This window comes from Podarcis tiliguerta (genome assembly GCF_965153285.1).
Source record: "Podarcis tiliguerta genome assembly, chromosome: 6".
Classification (NCBI taxonomy): Eukaryota; Metazoa; Chordata; class Lepidosauria; order Squamata; family Lacertidae; genus Podarcis; species Podarcis tiliguerta.
In genome coordinates, this window is record NC_139539.1 from 87,568,726 (window position 1) to 87,591,527 (window position 22,802).

General features: G+C 46.5%; 4 protein-coding genes across 6 annotated transcripts in view; 3 read left to right on the forward strand and 1 right to left on the reverse strand.

The window, feature by feature from the left end:
- The window catches only part of ADCY10 (adenylate cyclase 10), a 75,603-nt gene extending 73,519 nt beyond the window's left edge, over positions 1-2,084 (reverse strand). For 2 of the 3 annotated variants that reach the window (XM_083445261.1, XM_083445259.1), the window contains exons 1-2: positions 1,818-2,068; positions 1,139-1,243 (exon numbers count right to left, since the gene is read on the reverse strand). In XM_083445261.1, coding sequence (XP_083301387.1) covers positions 1,139-1,243; positions 1,818-1,968 — 256 coding nt within the window. In that variant the 5' untranslated portion in view covers positions 1,969-2,068. Of the gene's footprint in view, positions 1-1,138; positions 1,244-1,817 lie in introns of all 3 variants that reach the window. The other variant, XM_083445260.1, reaches the window with a different exon arrangement.
- A 4,161-nt stretch (positions 2,085-6,245) lies between these two features.
- LOC310679742 (leucine-rich repeat-containing protein 52-like) lies at positions 6,246-10,040 on the forward strand. Its single transcript, XM_083445394.1, has 2 exons — positions 6,246-6,978; positions 9,778-10,040. Exons 1-2 carry the CDS (start codon positions 6,339-6,341, stop codon positions 10,032-10,034), a joined length of 897 nt encoding a protein of 298 aa, XP_083301520.1. The 5' UTR covers positions 6,246-6,338; the 3' UTR covers positions 10,035-10,040.
- Positions 7,399-22,802, forward strand: part of MGST3 (microsomal glutathione S-transferase 3) — a 30,575-nt gene continuing 15,171 nt past the window's right edge. Inside the window, exon 1 of the mRNA XM_083445422.1 lies at positions 7,399-7,403. The gene's annotated coding sequence lies outside the window, so the exon portion shown is untranslated. The remainder of the gene's footprint in view (positions 7,404-22,802) is intronic.
- On the forward strand, positions 14,471-19,637 carry LOC310680277 (leucine-rich repeat-containing protein 52-like; the record flags this gene model as incomplete). The annotated part of the gene is made up of 2 exons (XM_083446652.1): positions 14,471-15,131; positions 19,205-19,637. 2 exons carry the CDS (start codon positions 14,471-14,473, stop codon positions 19,456-19,458), a joined length of 915 nt encoding a protein of 304 aa, XP_083302778.1. The 3' UTR covers positions 19,459-19,637.

Sequence of the window (22,802 nt, forward strand, 5' to 3'; positions counted from 1 at the left end):
ATTCTGAATCCTATTGTTCTAGGACCAATCAGACTGCTGCAATTTGGATCCTATTGTTCTAGGACCAATCAGACTGCTGCAGTTTGGATCCTATACAACACAGTACATAACAGATGGGATATTTAAACCCATAAACCAAAATGTGGAGTGATCGAAATGTACAGTCATATGTGGTGGGATTGTCTGTTAGTTAATGAATTTTGGAAACAGATTGGTATAGAAATATCGGGAATTGTGGCAAGGAAAGTGGAAATAACTAAATTAATGGTTCTTATTACCCTGAGTGGGACGCGGGTGGCGCTGTGGGTTAAACCACAGAGCCTAGGACTTGCCAATCACAAGGTCGGCAGTTAGAATCTCCGCGACGGGGTGAACTCCTGTTGCTTGGTCTCTGCTCCTGCCAACCTAGCAGTCTGAAAGCACCTCAAAGTGCAAGTAGATAAAAAGGTACCGCTCCGGCGGGAAGGTAAATGGCGTTTCCATGCACTGCTCTGGTTGGCCACATGACCCGGAAGCTGTACGCCAGCTCCCTCGGCCTATAGAGCGAGATGAGCGCCGCAACCCCAGATGGTCAGACGTCCCTCTACCTTTATTACCCTGAGTAGTACCGAGTTAAAAACAAAAGAGGAATGCAAATGGGTAAAATTGATAGTAATTGCAGCCAGACAGGTTATAGTGAGTAATTGGAAAAATGCAGAAGAGCTAGGGGTGAACCAATGGAGGAAAAAACTGAATAATATTATTTTAGAATACCTAACTGTGAAGATACATAGAATGAAAGGGTTTAGGGTCAGTGAGAAAGAGGAGGATTGGTTTGAGAAGATATTGAATTATCTGAGTAGGTTTGAACAATTTGGGGCAATTAAAATAAACCTTGTGGAGGGAGGAGTGTTAAGGTATATGGAAGTGTACATATGGTTAACTTGAATATGTTATTATTGAACATTATTGAATATGTATATTACTGAATATTGTATACCCAATGTATCAGCCGCCTGGGGGGTTTCACTGTTTGTGTTTTGTTGGTCGGTAAAAATAAAAAATATATAAAAAACCAAAATACTTGTGTACGTGTGCTCATTATCTACTAGAGAATTGCGGGGTCACGGGGTCTTGGCATTCAGGTTGCTCTACTTACCTTCCACGATGTCTCCCACATAGTTATTAAGGGCCAGCGTTAGCTCATCAGCACCGCGGTCGAGGTTGGTGGTCATGCTGAACTTTTCGGTCAGTGCCGTGAAACCTATAAGATATGTAAACACTTGCTATTAGTGAAACACAGCTTGAGCTACAGCCAAGAGGATGGAAGTGGGAAAGGCAGGCGGAAGGTTTCACATCACTTTGGGAGACGGTTTCTTTTCTTCCCTTCCCCCCACCCCCCAATATTTTATTATTGGGGGCTGACTGCTTTTATGCATGGCTGGCTTCTGTTTTGGATACAAGCCTATGAGAGAGGCGAGAGACCCTCTCGGGGTGCAACACTTTGAACTCCTCCCCATCAGGCTCAGGTTGTATATCTGTGTAAATAACCCATATGTCATAAAGACACCACAGTCTCCGCTTTGCTGCATTTCCAAACTCTGCGTAAGCACTGGGACCCCTGGATTCTCACCCTGCTGAGGAGTTTGGGGTGGCATGAAGCAATATGAACGCCTGAGAAGCTGTGTTTATTTTCAGTACGGAGGGACTTGCGCATCCTTCACCCATCAGGACAACAATTTGAAGTCCCTCAACTCTCTTCCTTTCTTTCTTTGAGGTGCCTCCGAAATCTGCTCCCGTCCCTCCCTCCCTCCCAACGCCAATCTCCCCTTGCCTACCTGAAATGTCCACAAAGAGCAACACGCCATCAAAGCTCTCAATGAAAGGCACTTCCTGGGAGAAATCACCATAAACTATGAGGTCGGGGACATGAGCGGCTACTTTGCCGAGGTTCGAGATCTCAAACTGCTTCTTGTCCTCACTCGTCATTCCTGCTGAGCATTTATTGGGACACTGTCTCAGAGCTGCCGCAGAGAGGCATTGGGACTCCTTACCTGGTGCCTAGGGACCGGGAGGGGAGGGCTCCTTCCCGCACCTGTGTAGGCAGCATCTCTTTTGTCAGCCACATGTCACAATGAAGTGACAGAGGGCTCTTCTCCAATAGCAGTTACTTAAAGTTGTTTCCTCCCTAACAACGGTTGCTAGGCTAAATGTACTCGTTTTGCCAAAGAACCTACTGGGACGCAGGTGGCACTGTGGGTTAAACCACAGAGCCTAGGACTTGCTGCTCAGAAGGTTGGCGGTTCGAATCCCCGCAACGGGGTGAGCTCCCATTGCTTGGTCCCTGCTCCTGCCAACCTAGCAGTTCAGAAGCACGTCAAAGTGCAAGTAGATAAATAGGTACCACTCCAGCGGGAAGGTAAATGATGTTTCCGTGCGCTGCTCTGGTTCGCCAGAAGCGGCTTAGTCCTGCTGCCCACATGACCCGGAAGCTGTACGCCGGCTCCCTCGGCCAATAAAGCAAGATGAGCGCCGCAACTCCAGAGTCAGCCACGACTGGACCTAATGGTCAGGGGTCCCTTTACCTTTTCAAAGCTGTTTCCTTCCTGACAACGGTTGCTAGGCTAAACGTACTCGTTTTGCCAAAGAACCTACTGGGCCAAGGGCCACTGCAGGCCCCCACCCCACCCAAAGGGCAAGCTAAACTCCAGCAAATTCTTTTAGCCACGGGCCGGTCCACTGTCCCTCAGACCTTGTGGTGGGCCAGGGTAGCGGCACTGGGGGGCAGAGCTGGAAGAAGAGGCGAAGGGGGCAAGTAGTACTCCCACCCCCCAGGGCCAGCCCCTGCTTAAAATGGCGCTCAGCCAGCTCAGCCTAGCCCCCTTCCTCCTCTAGGCAGGGCAGGGAGAAGCCATTTTGCATCCTTAAGATATCAGTCACTTCCCTTCTCTTTCCATGGTTCATTTTACATATCATAAATCCCTGCATATTTTACAGTAACTATACCCATTCAGTATTCCATCGTTGTTGTTGTTGTTTAGTTGTGTCCAACTCTTCGTGACCCCATGGACCAGAGCACACCAGGCACTCCTGTCTTCCACTGCCTCCCGTAGTTTGGTCAAACTCATGCTGGTAGCTTCAAGAACACTGTGCTACCATCTCGTCCTCTGTCATCCCCTTCTCCTTGTGCCCTCCATCTTTCCCAACATCAGGGTCTTTTCCAGGGAGTCTTCTCTTCTCATGAGGTGGCCAAAGTATTGGAGCCTCAGCTTCACGATCTGTCCTTCCAGTGAGCACTCAGGGCTAATTTCCCTCAGAATGGAGAGGTTTGATCTTCTTGCAGTCCATGGGACTATCAAGAGTCTCCTCCAGCACCATAATTCAAAAGCATCCATTCTTCGGCAATCAGACTTCTTCGTGGTCCAGCTCTCACTTCCATACATCACTACTGGGAAAACCATAGCTTTAACTATACGGACCTTTGTTGGCAAGGTGATGTCTCTGCTTTTTAAGATGGTGTCATTCCATCATTACATCCATCAGAACTGTTGAATTTATCTCAATGCTGCCAGCGTTTTCAGCTGTTCACAATTACTTCCCATATATTCAATAAACATTTTCCAATCTTCTCTAAACGTATGTGCTTCTCTTATTCCATATGTTAAGTCTGCAAGCTGTGCATAGTCTGTCAACTTAAGTTGCCAATCTTCTTTAGTTGGGACCTCGCTCGTTTTCCATTTTGGGGCTAACAAAACACGGGCCGCAGTAGTGGCATACATAAATAACCTTTTTTGACACCTGGGAACTTCAGTCTGAATTATCCCCAACAGAAAGGACTCTGGGGTTTTTTTTTGGGGGGGGGGAGTATTTTAAACATTTTTTTCAATTCATAGTAGATCATTTCCCAATACTCTTTTACCCCTTTACCCTTCCAAGGGCAAATCTATAGCACAGACTTAAAGTAGCTTTATTATCCTTCCCTCTCCCCAGGGAACTTTGGGAACTGGCACTCAGAAGAGATGCCTCATGCCCCCCCCCCCCCCGGTTAGAATTCCTGGGATATTTGGTGGGAAGCCTTGCTAGGTAAACGTGCATAAGACCAATATTGGCTTATGGTGTAGACATGTCCAAATGGAAATAAAATCAGTTTTACCCATAGCCTAGAGCCTTATTGACACAAAGGTGAAGAACAAGTCTAGTACCCACCACGGAAGAATGTCAGCATAAAATGTTCAAATACGCTGAACCAGCTGGTCTGGCGAATAGGATAAGAGAAATGAAGATGAGGAATATAAGGAGGAATGAATAATGTTTATTGAATACTTTAAGAACCAGTATAGACAAATACAGTGGTACCTCAGGTTACAGACGCTTCAGGTTACAGACGCTTCAGGTTACAGACTCCCCTAACCCAGAAATAGTACCTCAGGTTAAGAACTTTGCTTCAGGATGAGAACAGAAATTGCGTCGCTGCGGCACAGTGGCAGCAGGAGGCCCAATTAGCTAAAGTGGTATCTCAGGTTAAGAACAGTTTCAGGTTAAGAACGGACCTCCAGAACAAATTAAGTTCTTAACTCGAGGTGCCACTGTACATAGCTTAGCAGGTCTCAAGTAAAGCCACAGAATGAATATATATATATATATATATATATATATATATATATAATGTCCAGTAGCACCTTAGAGACCAACTAAGTTTGTTCTGGGTATATAAGCTTTCGTGTGCATGCACTGAAATACAGTGCATACACTGAAATGGAAGACACCAGACCCTTATATATAGTTGGAGGGTGGGGTGGGGTATTTTTCAGAAGGGTAGTAGGAGACAAATGATTGACTCAATCGGTATGGTAAACCTGTTGACGGCTGTTAATGACTGCAATTATTCCTATAGGAAAGAGCAAGGAATAGTATGCAGATGATTAGTATATGTAATAAGGCAGGAATCCAATATCTCTATTAAGACCAGGTATCTCCATAGTTTTCAGTTTAGTAATAAACTGGAGTCGTTAACAGTCATCAACAGGTTTTACCATACCCATTGAGTCAATCACCCATCTCCTACTACACTCCTGAGGAAGAAGTGTGCATGCACATGAAAGTTTATATACCCAGAACAATAATAATAATAATAATAATAATAAATTTTATTTATACCCCGCCCTCCCCAGCCAAAGCCGGGCTCAGGGCGGCTAACAACAATAAAAAACAAACTTAGTTGGTCTCTAAGCTACTGTGATGTCCTGGGATTCGGACTCAAAGGCTGAACCTGAGGAATCCCAGCCTGCACAGGAGTCCCCGCCTCCAGAACCAGCTGAGCCGGGGCTGGGGCTTGAACCTGAAGGGCCCTCACCTGTGCTGGATCCTCAGGTGCAGGCATCAGCTGAGCCTGCTCTGGCTCCTGAGGTGATGGAGGACCCATTGCCTGCAGGTGCTCCACTCTCAGCCCTGTCAGGGGAAGCTGAGGTTGCCTCTGGGTCCGGTAACCCTCCACCTCTCCTGAGCTGCAGATGCTCAGGGTAGAGAGGGGGAGGGAACTAAGTTCCTGCAGGAGGAATGCTCACCTCCAGGCCAGGAGAGGCGAGTCACCTGCGGACCGGGGCCGCCCTATGCCTCTGGGCAGATAAAAGCCAGCCAGCCCCAGGCCCAGGTTGCAGGAGCAATGTTGTTGGTAGCCGGTTCCTGCCTGCACCCTGTCCTGCTCTTCTGCCAGAGTTCCTGACCCCACCTGACTTCCCGCCTTGGACCCCGCTTCAGCTTTGATGGACAGCCTCCACACTGTACCTTTGACCTCGGACTGGACATGGACCTTGCCACACGGTTAACCCCGAGGACCAGCACATACCCAGAACAAACTTAGTTGGTCTCTAAGGTGCTACTGGACAATTTTTTAATTTTTTAATATATTTCAACTGCGTCAGACCAGCACAGCTACCTACCTGAATCTAGCAGATAGAGTTTTTAATAGATAACAAACTGGTTGAATAAAAAGATGTGGATTACGTGGAGCAGTAGAAAAGCAAAAGGAACCAGGAAACGACGGATGGAAGGGAAGTCATATGGTATATGTATACAGGCTGTATTTGTAAGTGGGACAGAGGGAGGGGAGGGGGTTAAATATGCTCTTTGTTCCTGTTTTTGAAAATGCAATTTTTTTTAAATTTAAAAAACCCCCAGAATATATGACCTAGGCAGTAACTCCTTGATACATCATCACTCCAGATTTGTGGGCCAAACTGGTGATGTCATAAAGGCAACTGGTACCAACTGGGATGACATGGGAGCTGGTCCAGCAGCAGGACACACTTCTCCTTTAGTGCTGAAGGGAAACCCCTCTTCTTCCGTTTAAGGTGTATAGGATGGGCTATCTTATTCCGCTCTCTTTCCGTACTTCCACACCCTTGTGGATAGCCGTTCTCATTGTAATCAAGTGGACAGGAAAGGGCCTTGGCTGTCCGTCAAAGTGCAGCTGTGTACAAAAGGCAGTGAATTGCAGCATGAAGGCTTTAGACAAAGTTCCGGGCTCAATTCCGCTGACCACCAGGGAGTTGATTCTGTCCGACAACAAACTCGTCACGTTGCCAGTATTAGAGATGAGCTATCTGAACGAACTGGTCTATCTGGACTGCAGCCACAACCTGTTAGAAATGGGCTTGGATTTCACCTTTCCCGGTATAGTCAAGTTGACGTACCTAGACCTCAGTTTCAATAAGCTCTCCTTTGTAACGCCTTACACTTTCTCGCAACTCAACAAGCTGCTGCTGCTGAATCTCTCAAGCAACCCGATGTTGGTGGAAGTGAAGGACAATGCCTTTGACAGCAACCCCCTTCTGCGATTTGTGGATATGAGCGACTGTGGCTTGACGTACGTTGGTGGCGAATTATTCAAAGATCTGCACAACCTTCATAGTTTGAGACTGAAGGCGAACCCCTGGAATTGTGACTGCAGTTTCTTGGAGTTTTGCAACTGGATGAAGAAAGCTGATGTTGTGTATCCAGGTGAGACCTCTTCCCAGGTGTGAATTCTGTGGGGTGCCTTCTCCTGTCCGCAGGCACTCGGGGATAGCCCACCGAGGACGCGGGACAAAGCACCCTGAGAAGCAGTACCAAGGAGGAAGAGGCATAGCTGTCAAGCGTCCCTTATTTGGCGGGACAGTCCCTTATCCCAGCGCTGTGTCCCACTGCTGTCCCTTATTGATGATGTCCCTTAAATTTCCCTGGTTTCAAAGGAAGCAGCTCCTCTCCCTCCCTCCCTGCCGACCAGGGAGGAGGGAGGCTCCAACTGTGTTGCTTGGTTGCGTTGCTCACCCAATAAGGAGTCTAAGAACGACTGGGGGGGTGGAGCTTGCATGCCTTTTGCTGATCAAATTGGCCGTGTTGCCTGCGGCCCTTGCTCAGCACTTCCCAGTGGAGAGGTGACGGTGGTTTTCCTTGCTGCATCCCCTTTGCTGGGTTGCTGCGCTGTGGGAACCACCGCTTGAGGCTTCGTTTGGCTGCTGGTTGACTAAAATCCCTTATTTTGGATGCTGATCCCTTATTTTCGAGGTTGCTGGTCCCTTATTTTCAAATATGTAAGTTGACAGCTATGGGAAGAGGAAGCATGGGGAAATGGGAGACAAAGGATGAGCTAGTAAAATCCTCAATGATACATTGGACAATAGATATTGTTCATAATATAGACACAGAAGCATGGGAACGATTGTGGAATAGGGATACAAAATTTACAACATGTTATAATCTAAGAGAAAAATGATATGAAAATGATATATCGATGGTATCCAACACCGAGTAAATTGGCCAAAGTGTATAAATCTCAATCAAATAAGTGTTGGAAATGTAAAGAGAAAGAAGGTTCTTTTTATCACATGGGGTGGTCTTGTAGGAAGCCTAAGCTTACCAGGAAATGATATATAATGAATTGAAAAGCATGTTTAAAATAACGCTTGTAAAAAAAAACACAACAACCCAGAAGCTTTTCTTTTGGGAATTACAGGGACAGAACTACTTAAACTGTACAGAAATTTATTAATGTATGCTACTACAGCGGCCAGAATGTTTTTCTCCCCAAAATGGAATGAAGCAGAAGTCCCAGTAAAGGAAGAATGGATGCAAAACCTTATGGAATATGCAGAAATGGCAAAATTTACTGGAAGAATAAGAAATCAAGATAACAAACTTTTTATAAAAGAATGGAAATGGCTTGTTGAATATTTACAAATAAATTGTAAATAGATAGGAATATTGGCAGGATTATTGTAATAACCTGCCATTTCATGAGAGTATATATTTAAAGCAGGTGAATAAATGAGCAAATTAAATTATTTTGGATATGCAGAAAATATTCAAAATAAATTTAAGGAACCGCATTATACATTTCACTGATTTTACAATCTTTTTGACATTTTAAAACTTGAATTCCTTCCCCCTCTTTCTGCAGTTTCATAAGTTTTTGTATCCTCCTTCCTTTGCTGGGACTACCTCTTTCCATTTTGGGGCAAGTAACATCCTTGCTGCAAATATTGCTCTATTTCCTTCACCGCCCCCTTTTGACACTTGAAGTGTAGATTTTTAAGTATTGTGTTTTAATGTTGTAACTCATCTTGGGACCTTAGGGTGAAGGGCAGGCTAGTAACAATGATGATATGCTGATGAAGATGATGAAGAAGATGAAGAATACAGTGGTACCTTGGTTCTCAAACTTAAACCGTTCTGGAAGTCCGTTCCAAAACCAAAGCATTCCAAAACCAAGGCGCGCTTTCCCATAGAAAGTAATGCAAAATGGATTAATCCGTTCCAGACTTTTAAAAACAACCCCTAAAACAGCAGTTTAACAGGAATTTTACTATCTAATGAGACCATTGATCCATAAAATGAAAACAATAAACAATGTACTGCAGTCACACAATCAATCAGTAGCTGAACTGGGTTCCACACAGTCACACACACAAAAGAGCCACAAAAGCAAAAACGCAAAATAAATAGCAAAAACAGACAGACCTCAGAGTAACACTCAAAACGGAAGTGTGGCATTCAAATTGGAAGCGTAACACTCAAAACGGAGCACGTTCAGCTTCTGAAAAAAGTTCTCATACCGGAACACTTACTTCCGGGTTTGCAGAGTTTGGGTTCCAAGTTGTTTGAGTACCAAGACATTTGAGATCCAGGGTACCACTTTATATTAAACTTTAAATCTAGCTTATGTGGAGGAAGGTCAGAGAAGGTGGAGATTGTTCATAATATACTGGTGGTGGTGGAATAGGCAGTGGCGTAGCGTGGGTTGTCAGCACCCGGGGCAAGGCAAGTAGTTTGCGCCTCCCCCCCCCCCCGCTGCACTGTCCCTCCCCCAGATAGTCCCTCGCTCTCTCTCCGCACCGCACCGCACGCCTGGCACCCTCCCCTCCACAGTGGGCGGTAACCCGGCGGCTCGGATCGGATTCGTACAGCCAGCACTGCAGTGAGAGAGAGTGAGTGAGCCAGGTAGGGGCAGAGAGCTGCGAGTGCGAGCGCGCACCCCCAGATGTTGCGCCCGGTGCGGCCGGCCCCCTGTGCACCCCCCACGCTACGCCACTGGGAATAGGTCTGCTCTAGAGCATGAATGTCTGACCCAACTGAAGATGCCCTGGACTTCTGTGAGCCAGAGAAGTTTCCTCCCTTTCATGATCTCTCCAGGGTTCTTCACTCGTTTTTTGCTTGTCCTTGGTCTGTTAAGGCACATTCCTATTATAGATCTACCAGTTAACAAATTAAAATGCTGACTGTAACTCCTCTTAAATTTGTTTGTTTTTCCCCCTCCCCCAGACTCTGACGAAATGACTTGCAACAAACCAGAACTTCTCTATGGTCTGACAGTCAGTGTGGCTGAAACGAAGCTCCACTACCTCTGCCTTGTGCATTTAGACTTCCAAGATTTCGTCTTCTTGGGTCTGATGGCCATCTGCATCTTTTTTGGAGGAACTCTGGTGGCCTGGCTGGTTGGGCTAGCCACAGTGATCTATTATCACCCCGTAATGAAGGTGGACGAGGAATTGGACGAGGAGGAATACAGAATGATTTAGACCTGCTGTTTTGGAGCTCAATGGCTTGTAGCCCTTTCATTGCAAAATCCATTTGCTGGTGTTTCCCCACCTTTTGAGGATGGTCTCACTTTGCCCCTTCTGTGCGTGCACAAGTATAACCTTGCAGTATAGAACGGGGCCTGACTCTGCCAGGTGTCAGCGCCAGGGTAGAGGACATGGGAGACTGGGTGCTTCCAGGTGTGCTGGGCCCAGGGGTTAACCTGAAGGAGCGTCTCCACCCCCATCGTTCAGCCCGGACACTGAGGTCCAGCTCCAAGGGCCTTCTGGCGGTTCCCTCATTGCGAGAAGTGAGGTTACAAGGAACCAGACAGAGGGCCTTCTCGGTAGTGGCACCCGCCCTGTGGAACTCCCTCCCTTCAGATGTGAAGGAAATAAGCAACTATCCTATCTTTAAAAGACATCTGAAGGCAGCCCTGTTTAGGGAAGTTTTTAATTTTTAATGCTGTATTGTTTTTAACACTTGATTGGAAGCCGCCCAGAGTGGCTGGGGAAACTGAGCCAGATGGGCGGGGTATAAATAATAAATTAGTATTATTATTATTATTATATAACCCAAGCAACGTGGTCCAGGTCCGGTCCCGAATCCAAGGGTTCCACAAGGAGTCAGTCCGACAGGGCCAAGGCAGGACACGAGGCAGGAAACCAGGCAAGGTCAGGCACAGGGTCTCAGGCAAGTTCTAGCAAACAGCAATGTTGCTCCCGCATCCTGGGGCAGGGTCCGACAGCCTTTTATCTTTGTCAGGGATCAATAGGATCAATAGGAGTAGAGCATCTATATCAAGGGAAGTAATAGTGCCACTGTATTCTGCTCTGGTCAGACCTCACCTGGAGTACTGTGTCCAGTTCTGGGCACCACAGTTCAAGAAGGACACTGACAAACTGGAACATGTCCAGAGGAGGGCAACCAAAATGGTCAAAGGCCTGGAAATGATGCCTTATGAGGAACGGCTAAGGGAGCTGGGCATGTTTAGCCTGGAGAAGAGGAGGTTAAGGGGTGATATGATAGCCATGTTCAAATATATAAAAGGATGTCACATAGAGGAGGGAGAAAGGTTGTTTTCTGCTGCTCCAGAGAAGCGGACACGGAGCAATGGATCCAAACTACAAGAAAGAAGATTCCACCTAAACATTAGGAAGAACCTCCTGACAGTAAGAGCTGTTCGACAGTGGAATTTGCTGCCAAGGAGTGTGGTGGAGTCTCCTTCTTTGGAGGTCTTTAAGCAGAGGCTTGACAACCATATGTCAGGAGTGCTCTGATGGTGTTTCCTGCTTGGCAGGGGGTTGGACTCGATGGCCCTTGTGGTCTCTTCCAACTCTATGATTCTATGATTCTAGGGTAGCGGCCGGTCCCGATCCCCCGGTGACTCACCTCCCTGTCTCGCCTGAAAGTGAGCACTCCTCCTGCGAGTACTCAGGTCTCTCCATCTCTCAGACCTTAGTCTCTGCAGCTCAGGAGATGTCGGTGGGTTACTAGACCCAGAGGCCGCCTCAGCCTCCCCTGACCCAACCGGTAGTGGAGCAGCTGTACGTGATGGCCCAGCTGAAGGCAACGAGGTCATCCCCACATCTGGAGCCAGGGCAGGCTCAGGCCCCTGACTCGGCCCAGCTGGTGCTTGTTGCAGGGGAAACTGTGCAGACTGGGGCTCTTCAGGATCAGGCCCCAGACTTGGTTCAGATGTCACCTGAGGCGAAGGATCTGGTGCGGACTGAGACTCCTCTGGTTCCGAGGCTGAGCCCGAGTCCCAGGCCATCACACCGGGGTGAAAGTCCAAGTCTCGGCCCCTGAGGCGTCAAAGGAGTCAAGTGGGAAGGAGGTGGCCAAGCAAAGGACAAGTGCGGCCATTGATTTAGAGGAGTGGGGTTGGATGTTGTATTTGTCTCCCGGAGCCTGTGTGTGCTTCACACATGACCTTCAAACATGCTTGCACGAAGGGAATCTTTTACGTGGGTCAGCTGCCCCCCATGCTGGGGGAAAATGTCAAAAAGAGCTCCAAAGTCAGAAATTCATTCCCACAACAAGAGCACAAATTTAAATGGCATTCCTTACAGGGGAGGAAGAGGGGAGGATTCTGTTGATCAGTGGGGTGCAGCATTGAAACCAAATCACGAGTGCCTTTTCCCCTATTACCTGCTGCATTCCCCCTCCTAAACTAAACAATAAATTCCTAAAAGAGAGAGAGAGTAGTCATACTAACAATAGCAGTGGAAAAGGGGTGGGAGCCTGTTCATTCAACAAGAAAACTCCCCAAAATAGAGAAAAATTGAAAGTTACCTATTTGGTGCTTAGAAGAGCTCTTGCAGATGTAAACAGGTTGTAAAGCCGTGTGTGTGTGTGTGTGTGTGTGTGTGTGTGTGTGTTTTATTACATATTATTATTTTTATTTTGACAAACTCTTAATCAGATTAAAAATGTTCTCCCCACCACTGAGGTTTGATGGCTCACAACACCACTTTTGGGGGGAGTAACACCATAAAATTATATATCAATGGAAAGATAATTTAACGAAGAACGTACAGCAATTGAAATACTTTATTGTCACTTGTACAACTTGTATACAGTGAGATTACACGAGCACCCCCCACTCAGCTCTCTTAGTCTTAATTCCCCTCGTTTACTGACGCACACCCACAAAACCCAAAAGTCAGTTGCCCTGTTGTTATCTTTTCATTCAGAAGCCTAACAGCCCACAGACAGAAGCTGTTCTTTACCCTGTTGGTACTTCTATATCTTCTGCCTGAGGGCAGGAGATCAAGAAAGTGCCGGCCAGGGTGTGAATCATCCCTGAGAATTTTCCTCACTCTCCTGAGGCAACGTTCTTCCGCTATTTCATCCAGTGGATTCACGGGACAGCCCATAATATCTTGCGCTGTATTCACCACCCTCTGTAGGCACTTCCTATCAGATAATGTCAAACCAGTGTACCACACCGTGATGCAGTATGAAAGGACACTTTTGATTGTGAACCGGTAGAAGGATATTATCAAATGATCATATTGTTCTTCGACAATACTCTGAGGGGATGGAGTCTCTGTTGGGCTTTCTTAACCATCTGGGCATAGCTGTCAACTTTTCCCTTTTCTCGCGAGGAATCCTATTCGGAATAAGGGAATTTCCCTTTTAAAAAAGGGGAAAGTTGACAGCTATGCACCTAGGTTATATTTATTTATTTATGTAAGGTAAAGGTAAAGGGACCCCTGACCATTAGGTCCAGTCGTGACCGACTCTGGGGTTGTGGCACTCATCTCACCTTATTGGCCGAGGGAGTCGGCGCACAGCTTCCAGGTCATGTGGCCAGCGTGACTAAGCCGCTTCTGGCGAACCAGAGCAGCGCACGGAAACGCCGTTTACCTTCCCGCTGGAGCGGTACCTATTTATCTACTTGCACTTTGACATGCTTTCAAACTGCTAGGTTGGCAGGAGCAGGGACCGAGCAACGGGAGCTCACCCCGTTGAGGGGATTCGAACCACCAACCTTCTGATCAGCATATCCTAGGCTCTGTGGTTTAACCCACAGCACCACCCGCGTCCCTCTATTTATTTATGTAATGCACTCTAAAAGACGGGAGGGGGGTTTACAAGTCTGAATTAAGCTCCATCACACAAGGCCTGCCTGCCTTCTCAGTCTTGGACTCTCTAAAATTTTCTTAGCGATTGCCAGCCACTCTCAGGTACAGAAGACGTACACTCTCACCAGGGAGAAGAGACGGTGGAAGAAGATTGGAAGAAATTTAAAGACTATTTACAGAAATATTATAAGATTAATGAATGTTAGAATGACATAGGATGGAGGTTAAAAGGTTATTAGCAATAAAGTGGTGAAGGAATATGGAAAATTTGAAGGTTAAAAGGGCTAAAATTAAAAGGTTTAACATATTAAGATATTAAGATAAGATTAAGATATATTAAGATATTAAGATAAAGATTAAATTAAGATAGAGGGAAGGGATTTGCTGATTAAATATTCGGACTGGAATACAGTGAGGGGAGGTGTGGGGAAGTCTGGGAAATAAGTAAACACAAGGAATATTATGAAAATGGAATTGTTTTTATTTGTTTTTTTGTATTGTTGTTTTTGTTTTTTTTGTATTGTTGTATTTTTCTTTTGTTTTTTCCTTTTATGTAAAAACCTTAATAAAAAATATTATATATAAAAAATCAGAAGACGTATACTCTCTCTTGTGTACACACACAAAGCATGCCCAAGACCTGTGTAGGGATGAACCTTGGATGACATAAAGGTGTCAACTGGCAGTCAACACGATACAGAGCAGCAAGTGGCCGTTTTGCACATTCCAGAAAGTGAGCTCTCTGACCCAGGTGCTTCAGCTGGCAGTTTGCCTGAGATGTTGACGAGCGAAGAGGTTGCAGAAAGCAGAGCACCTTGAGCTCTCCACAGGATCGGTGCAGAGAAGAAATGGCTCCCCGCCCAGAACGGAGTGGAGAACATCAGGGTGCAAAGGGAGCCGGGTGCTGCTTTCGGTGGGTGGTGCTGCTCCTAGGAATTGGCGGGACGGCAGAAGGTGTGTCGTGCCCCCAGGGGTGCACTTGCGAGTATCTGGCTGTGAACTGCACAGGGAAGAGGCTCGCAGAGTTCCCGGCGACCATCCCTCTGGACACCAGGCAGCTGATCCTGGCTCAAAACCAGCTCAGCTACTTGCCATCTGTGGAGCTGAACTTCCTCAGCGACTTGATCTACCTAGACTGCAGTGGCAATGCTTTGGGCCAGGACCTGGATTTCACCTTCGTGAGCATCATCAGGCTTGTCTACTTGGACCTCAGTTTCAACAACCTCACCCTGATCACGTTTGGGACCTTTTCCCAGCTCGGCAGCCTGGTTGTGCTCAAGCTCTCTGACAACCCCGGCCTGGTGGAGATTGAGAAGGACTCCTTTGCCAACAATACCTGGCTGAGGCACCTGGATGTGAGCCGCTGTAGCCTGACGTTCATTGATGCAATTACCCTCAGGGACCTGCCCAACCTGAGAAGCCTGGGCTTAAGCGGGAATCCCTGGTTCTGCAACTGCTCCTTCATGGAACTGTGCAGCTTCATAAAAGAGAGCGGCATAACTATCCCAGGTGAGTGGGAAATGCTGAGCATCTAAGGGACAGTTTCCCATCTCCAGGTGAGCTGTAGGGCACTTACGCAGCTGCTGGGCTGAGAGGGTGAGCAGTCTGTGGACTCAGGACAAGAATGTCCCTCGGCCTTTAAAAATACCGTAAGTCCTCTGCATTCCTATGCTTAGAGCAAAGGCATGTATGTACCACTACTTTGCTCCTCTGCCTCAAAAGAGTCAAAGCCAAGGAGGGAAAGCAATAATTTACTTTTCAATGAAGTGGCAGTGCAGTGGTACCTCAGGTTACAGACGCTTCAGGTTACATACACTTCAGGTTACAGACTCCGCTAACCCAGAAATAGTACCTCGGGTTAAGAACTTTGCTTCAGGATGAGAACAGACATCGTGTGGCAGCAGCGGGAGGCCCCATTAGCTAAAGTGTTACCTCAGGTTAAGAACAGTTTCAGGTTAAGTACAGACCTCCAGAACGAATTAAGTTCTTAACCCGAGGTACCACTGTATAACTATTGCACCAGGAAGGTACTTTCTTGTCGAAGTTAATGGGAGCTCTTTGAAAATGTCAAGCAAACACACACAAATATTTCGTCTCGCCCCCTTCTCCCCTCATCAGCCATCAAGGCGACAGAGAGCCCTGGTGCTGTTTATCCTGAATTTCTTGTGATTCCAGAGTCAAAATATTGTGTGCAAGCTTCTCCACTATTCTGAGCTGAGTGTTTCTTGCCTTATTATCTGCGGTTTTGCTGATGCCATTCTTTTCAGCTATTGTTGCTTCTTATTGTTGAAGAACCATCTAAAAGGCTTGCCGTATTATCATGGTAGTTTTTTTGGGGGGGGGAGGGGGAACCCATGCAATTCACAAAGTTTCTTTTTTTTTTTACGTTACAATATTTCCTTTTTTATTATTATCATCAATTCTTTATTGATTAAAAGGTTTGCATGGCTATACAAACATTATGTACTATCTCTTAACAGGTAAAAAAAAGAGAAAATTATATAAAATAGAAAATTTATAAAGGAAAAAAGGAAATAAAGAAGTAACAAAGAAATCAAACTAAAAAAAGAAAAAAGAGACAAAGTTATTTACATAGTAAAAGTACTCATCAGCACAATCCTTCTCATCATACTGTTTGATATAACGTTCTTTTTTACACAGGTTTACCTTGTATAATATCATTTCTTTCTGCTTTGTATACATTCCTTTGATCTTTTTCTTTACAAATATCACTCAATTTCTGCTAATACGGAGTTTGAAACCTTTCCTCATGCGTTTACCAAAGCGGAGGCCGTTTCCCATTAATTCTGATACACTACTCCCTTTCTGAATCTTTCCCTCCCTTCCCATATTCCAAGCAGAGACAAAGCTACGCTCCCAGAAGAATATTTCTATTCCTGCTTCGTAACTCTCAGAGAAGGGGAAGGGGAAAGAAGGAGGCTGCTTATGTGTCAGGGAAGGCAGTTCTGTTTCCCACTTATGTCACACAACTCACCTTATAGCCTTGCCCCGGCTGTTTCAAATAGCGAGCAACACTGTTTGTGTGTGAAACAGACACGTCCCTTTGCATTCCTCTGCGCCTTGTTTGAGAGCAGCGGTTAAACTTTAATGCTGGCTGCAAGCTTATCTGCCAACAAGAGCTCCTCTTTCCTTCTGGAAATGAAATAAGACACACCATGCTCCATGCCAGCTGGTGGCACAAGATGGCACATCATGATAACTTTGTGGCTCCACTTGACCGCTGTCTTCTACAGTATGAGAGCCAGCTCAGGGCAGGCAACCTGTCTGCACTAGGCGAAGGGTAGAAGTCCAATAAAATTAGGTGGTTCTAGTGCCAGAGTTGGGTGGTCCAACACTGCATGAGTTCTGCCAATGGCATCCACACCATTTGGGGAAGTTGGGAAACAGCTGGCACTCGGCTCTAAACCACTGAGCCTCTTGGACTTGCCAGTCAGAAGGTCGGCGGTTCGAATCCCCGCGACAGGGTGAGTTCCCATTATTCTGTCCCAGCTCCTGCCAATGGCTCCCCAAAGATCTCTCCAAACTAGGAGATGGGTAGCAAAATGGGCAAATGAGGTTCTGTGTAAGGAAGCACAGAGGGACCACACTGTCACAAAGATGGCGTTGGGCTACGTCATCTAGCCCAACTCCCAGCCAACCCAATGCTACAGCATCCTTGGTACATGGGGGATGCGGGTGGCGCTGTGGTCTAAACCACTGAGCCTCTTGGGCTTGCCAATCAGAAGGCTAGAGGTTTGAATCCCCGTGATGGAGTGAGCTCCCGTTGCTCTGTCCCAGCTCCTGCCAACCTAGCAGTTCAAAAGCATGCCAGTGCAAGTAGATAAATAGGTACTGCTGCAGCAGGAAGGTAAAAGGCATTTCCATACGCTGCAGTTTCCATCACAGTGTCCTGTTGCACCAGAAGCGGTTTAGTCCTGCTGGCCACATGACTCAGAAAGCTGTCTGTGGACAAATGCTGGCTCCCTCGGCTTGAAAGCAAGATGAGCGCCACAACCCCATAGTCGCCTTTGACTGGACTTTACCGGACTTCACCAGGCCCAAAGCCAGGTGAATGTGACCCATCTGCAGGGCTGGCCCAAGACATTTTGGCACCCGAGGCAAACCACAAAATGGCGGGCTTGCCACTGGCAGGGGAGAAGGAAATAATGATTGCGCATGCACAAATAACGCTTGCGCATGCGCACAAGCTATTTTCAGTGCTGCTCTGACCTGGAAGTGGGCAGCCGCGCAGTGCCAGCAAGAGCAGGCAGCGACAGCAGGCGGCAGGGGTTGCCACGGGCCGGATAAACGAGTCCCTCGGTCCTCATCCGGCCTGTGGGCCTTAGTTTGGGGACCCCTGTCAAAGCCAGATCACCCTTGTGTTCACCCACTAACATGGACTAATAACAGCTTTTCATTCAGTATTCACCAAGACAATTATTTTGGAAGGATTACCCCCCCCCAAAAAAAAAAAAACCAAACCTCAGCTGCAGAAATCTTTCCCCCCCAAGTGATGGAGAATTCTGCCTCCCCCTCCAAGAATATTTGGCCCCTGAGAATGGGTCCAGTAATCAGTCTACTGGGCGGTAAGCCATTTTAGATGCTTAGTAGAAAGATAACACACAAAAATGCTGATTTATTTTGTTTCCTGAAATATATATACCACTTGACTGGAACAAAGATTAAAGCAAGTTAGGTCTGAGTTTGAAAGGGAGGGTGTCTTACTGGGTCTGGAGAAGATCAAGGCCACAGGCCTGTAGACACATCCTTTTTATATATATATAAGTTTTTATTGTTAAAATAGTTCATCATTAATACACATATACAAGCATACAAACATACATTTCATACAATCCTTGAAAGTGTTCAAACATACTTACACTCAATCCCATAAATAATTCCTTTCCCCATCACGATCACCATCCACCACCCCTCACCCCACCTTTGTGTTTGACTTCCAATCTACTCAGTTACAATTTCTTTCCACTTCTATTACTTTATTTCACACACCTTTAGCCTAATTTCATACTTCTTTTTCTATTACACATTGTTATCCATCTTACAGTGGTGCCCCGCAAGACGAATGCCTCGCAAGACGGAAAACCCGCTAGACGAAAGGGTTTTCCGTTTTGGAGGTGCTTCGCAAAACGAATTTCCAATGGGCTTGCTTCGCAAGACGAAAATGTCTTGCGAGTTCCTGCGGGGTTTTTTCCTCCCCCCCCCCTTTTCCCCAAGCCGCTAAGCCGCTTATCAGCTGATCCGCTAAGCCCACTAAGACGCTAATAGCGCTAATCCACTAAGCCGCTAATGGGCTTGCTTCGCAAGACGAAAAAAACCGCAAGACGAAGAGACTCGCGGAACGGATTCTTTTCGTCTTGCGAGGCACCACTGTATTTGATATTTCAGTATTTGAAACGGAACTTGTTTATTCTAATAGGAGTTCTGATTTTTCGATATGATTTTGCAAGTATCTTTTAAACACCTTCCAGTCCCTATCTATCTTTTCTTTTGACATGTCCTCAATTGACATGTTTTTTATGCACAAGTCGAGACTTGTTGTCACCCTTGCGTTTCCTCTGCAGACTCTGACAACGTCACCTGCTACAGCCCAGCTTTTGTGCATGACTTGAAGATGCTGGAAGAGGCACAGGAGCAACTGAATTATAAATGCTTCATCCATTTTGATGACCAAGACTATCTTTTCCTGGGTCTGGTTGGGTTCTGCATCTTCTCTGCCGGTACGGTGTTTGCCTGGCTCTTGGGAGTTTGCGCTGTTGTATATGAATTCTTAACTGCGTCAGGAGACGATGAAGACAAAGAGGACTGGGACGAATGAGCCTAGTAGACTCTGAAAACGGACTTGGTGATATATTGAGAGCGTCGTCCTATGTATCTTTACTTGGAAGTAAGCCCCGCTGATCACAATGTGACTAAGACTGCAGTCCACCACGCATGTCCTAGGAAGCGATCCTTTTTGAAGACAGTGGGGCATACTTCAGAGTAAATAAGCGTAAAATGCCTGAAAGTAAAGACATCTTCAGAATCATATTTGAAACTCTATGACAGCAAATGCCAGCAAATTACCTTACTGGAATAGTTTGGCTTTGGAGAGTGATATTATTCTGTTAAGATGTTGCTGCTATGCCTGGCGCTAGATTGGAGCGCAGCTTTCCTCCTATTTGGTAATGGCTCAGAATTGCTCTTTACTTGCAATAGAAATATTATTAGCGAGATGCAATGCGATAGCAACCCTTTCAGATGCTTACTGAAAAGATGAGATGTGAAGCGCATAAAATAAGCTCCTTTCCAGCGCGAACACTGCTGACTGCCAAGGAAAGACCACCCCCATCCCCAATTAATTGAGTCTAACTACTATATATCTCAGGTTGAAAAAAAAATTTCACTGGCTCGCCTCCTCAGCCTGATATGGCTGACCTTTAAAGCCCTAAACAGCCTACCCAGTATACCTGAAGCAGCATCTCCACCCCCATCGTTCAGCCCGGACACTGAGGCCCAGCTCTGAGGGCCTTCTGGCGGTTCCCTCACTGCGAGAAGCGAGGTTACAAGGAACCAGGCAGAGGGCCTTCTCGGTAGTGGCACCCGCCCTGTAGAACGCCCTCCCTTCAGATGTGAAGGAAATAAACAACTACTTGACTTTCAGAAGACATCTGAAGGCAATCCTGTTTAAGGAAGTTTTTATTGTTTGATGTTTTATTGTGTTTTTAATATTCTGTTGGGAGCCGCCCAGGGTGGCTGGGGAGGCCTGGCCACATGGGCAGGGTATAAATAAATTATTATTATTATTATTATTATTATTATTATTATTATTATTATTATTATGACGATGCACAAATTGATGAAGTGAAAGCTACTTTGGCATGCAATAAATCAGAGGCAGGTGTGAGTGGAGAAATTTCACAAATCAATGAAGTATTAACCTCTCTTACTTACCCTCTCTCAAACCCACTCCATTCGGCTTCCTCCCTTTTTGAGGAGTTGCATAAACTTGATGTACCAATAAAGACTTGTGCTTGTATATAGCCTTGGTTGATGTATCACCTTTTTCTTCAGGAACTGTGTGTCATAAAAGAATTGCCAAGTCTTTGGTGTTTTGGCCTCCCTAATCTGATATATGAGGGATGTGGGTGGCGCTGTGGGTTAAACCACAGAGCCTAGGACTTGCCGATCAGAAGGTCGGCGGTTCAAATCCCTGCGATGGGGTGAGCTCCCGTTGCTCGGTCCCTGCTCCTGCCAACCTAGCAGTTCGAAAGCATATCAAAGTGCTAGTAGATAAATAGGTACCACTCTGGAGGGAAGGTAAACGGTGTTTCTGTGCGCTGCTCTGGTTCGCCAGAAGTGGCTTAGTCATGCTGGCCACGTGACCTGGAAGCTGTACGCCGGCACCCTCGGCCAATAAAGTGAGATGAGCGCCACAACCCCAGAGTCGGCCACAACTAGACCTAATGGTCATGCGTCCCTTTACCTTTACCTAATCTGATATATGAGTGTATGATATAACCTCCCACATTTTTTGCCATTATTCCACATGGCTGGGAGAAGATGGAAGATGCCGCTTGCTCAGCCGAGTTGTCGGAGGTACCAAGAACAAGCAAGATAGTGACTTTCTTCGCAGGTACGACAGACAGTCACTGTCAATATGGCACAATAGCATAAGCTTCATTTCCTTATCAGCTGTGTGCTTCAAAACTTCCCCGCATTTTGGGCACTCCCATCAGATGTGGAAGAATGTGCCCACACTGCTTCGCGAGCTTATTTTTCATATATATAATTCCCAAGGCTGTTCAATGTGTGCTTTTAAATGTCAGTATATAGTACAAATTCACAAAGGACACAGCCGCATTAATGCAAGAGACTTTCATTGTATTTTCAAGTTTTTATTGTTATATTAGTTGTCCAGGGAACTTTGATATTGGGCAGCATAAAAGGGTTGTAAATAACTAAATATTTTTTATAAAAAAACAAGATAACATAAACAAACAAACAAACAACCAAGGCAGAACCTCCACACAGATGCAAAGAAGAGAAATAGAAGTGGTAATATAAGTACAGTTGAAAGAGCCCAACTAGATCTGTAATCAGGTTCAGCAATAACTCTTCCAAACACAGCCAACATTGGCATGGTAAAAGATAAAGGTAAAGGGACCCCTGACCATTAGGTCCAGTAGTGACCGACTCTGGGGTTGCGGCGCTCATCTCGCTTTATTGGCCGAGGGAGCTGGCATACAGCTTCCGGGTCATGTAGCCAGCATGACAAAGCCGCTTCTGGCGAACTAGAGCAGCGCACGGAAACAGTGTTTACCTTCCCGCCGGAGCGGTACCTATTTATCTACTTGCACTTTGAGGTGCTTTCGAACTGCTAGGTTGGCAGGAGCAGGGACTGAGCAACGGGAGCTCACCCCGTCGTGGGGATTCAAACCGCCGACCTTCTGATTGGCAAGCCTTAGGCTCTGTGGTTTAACCCACAGCACCACCTGCGTCCCTGTAGGTTATGGTTACCAGATTTTTTCCAGTGAATCCAGGGACACTTCTTTTCTTCTTCTTCTTCTTCTTTTGAAGCTGAGTAGCAACAGGGAGTCAGTAGTGGGGATGGTGAGGCAAAAGACCCTGGGCCCAAGCACACATGCATTTTGTATAAAGGTGCAAAGCCCTTCTTTCGCACCCTGTGAAACACAAATGCACAGTTTTTAAAAAACTGGGCAAAGGCCGCCCACCTGCAACTCCCGAGCCTCCCCCAATCAGTCAAAACAAAGGGAGAAGGGGGCAGGGGCCAGGGGGCAGGAGATTGCACAAGACATATCATATGGGGACTTCTGGAGAGGGAAAATGGTGCGCACCACAACAGCGAGCAGCTCCTGAAGCCAGCCAGAGCCAACTGCGCTACCAGGCAGGCTCTGGGCTGCTGAGGCTGTCGCTGCCACGTTCGCCAGGGAAAGATTTGCAAATCTGGGGACTGCCCCCGAGAACCGGGGACGTCTGGTGACCCTACTGTAGGCTGTGTCTCAAAACACTCTTGCAGCTCACTTTTTGGTATGAGAAGTTGGACCGCCCTGAAGTGCATAAGGGATGCAGCTGGCGCTGTGGTCTAAAACCGCTGAGCCTCTGGGTTTTGCCAATCAGAAGGTTGGCAGTTTGAGTGACAGAGTTCAGAAGAACGCCAGT

Bases quoted from the DNA above. Each gene is read 5' to 3' on its own strand.
- LOC310679742 (XM_083445394.1), top strand. From the start codon at position 6,339: ATGGGCTATCTTATTCCGCTCTCTTTCCGTACTTCCACACCCTTGTGG. The intron at 6,979-9,777 runs GTGAGACCTCTT...CCCCTCCCCCAG, and splicing joins AGCTGATGTTGTGTATCCAG to ACTCTGACGAAATGACTTGC.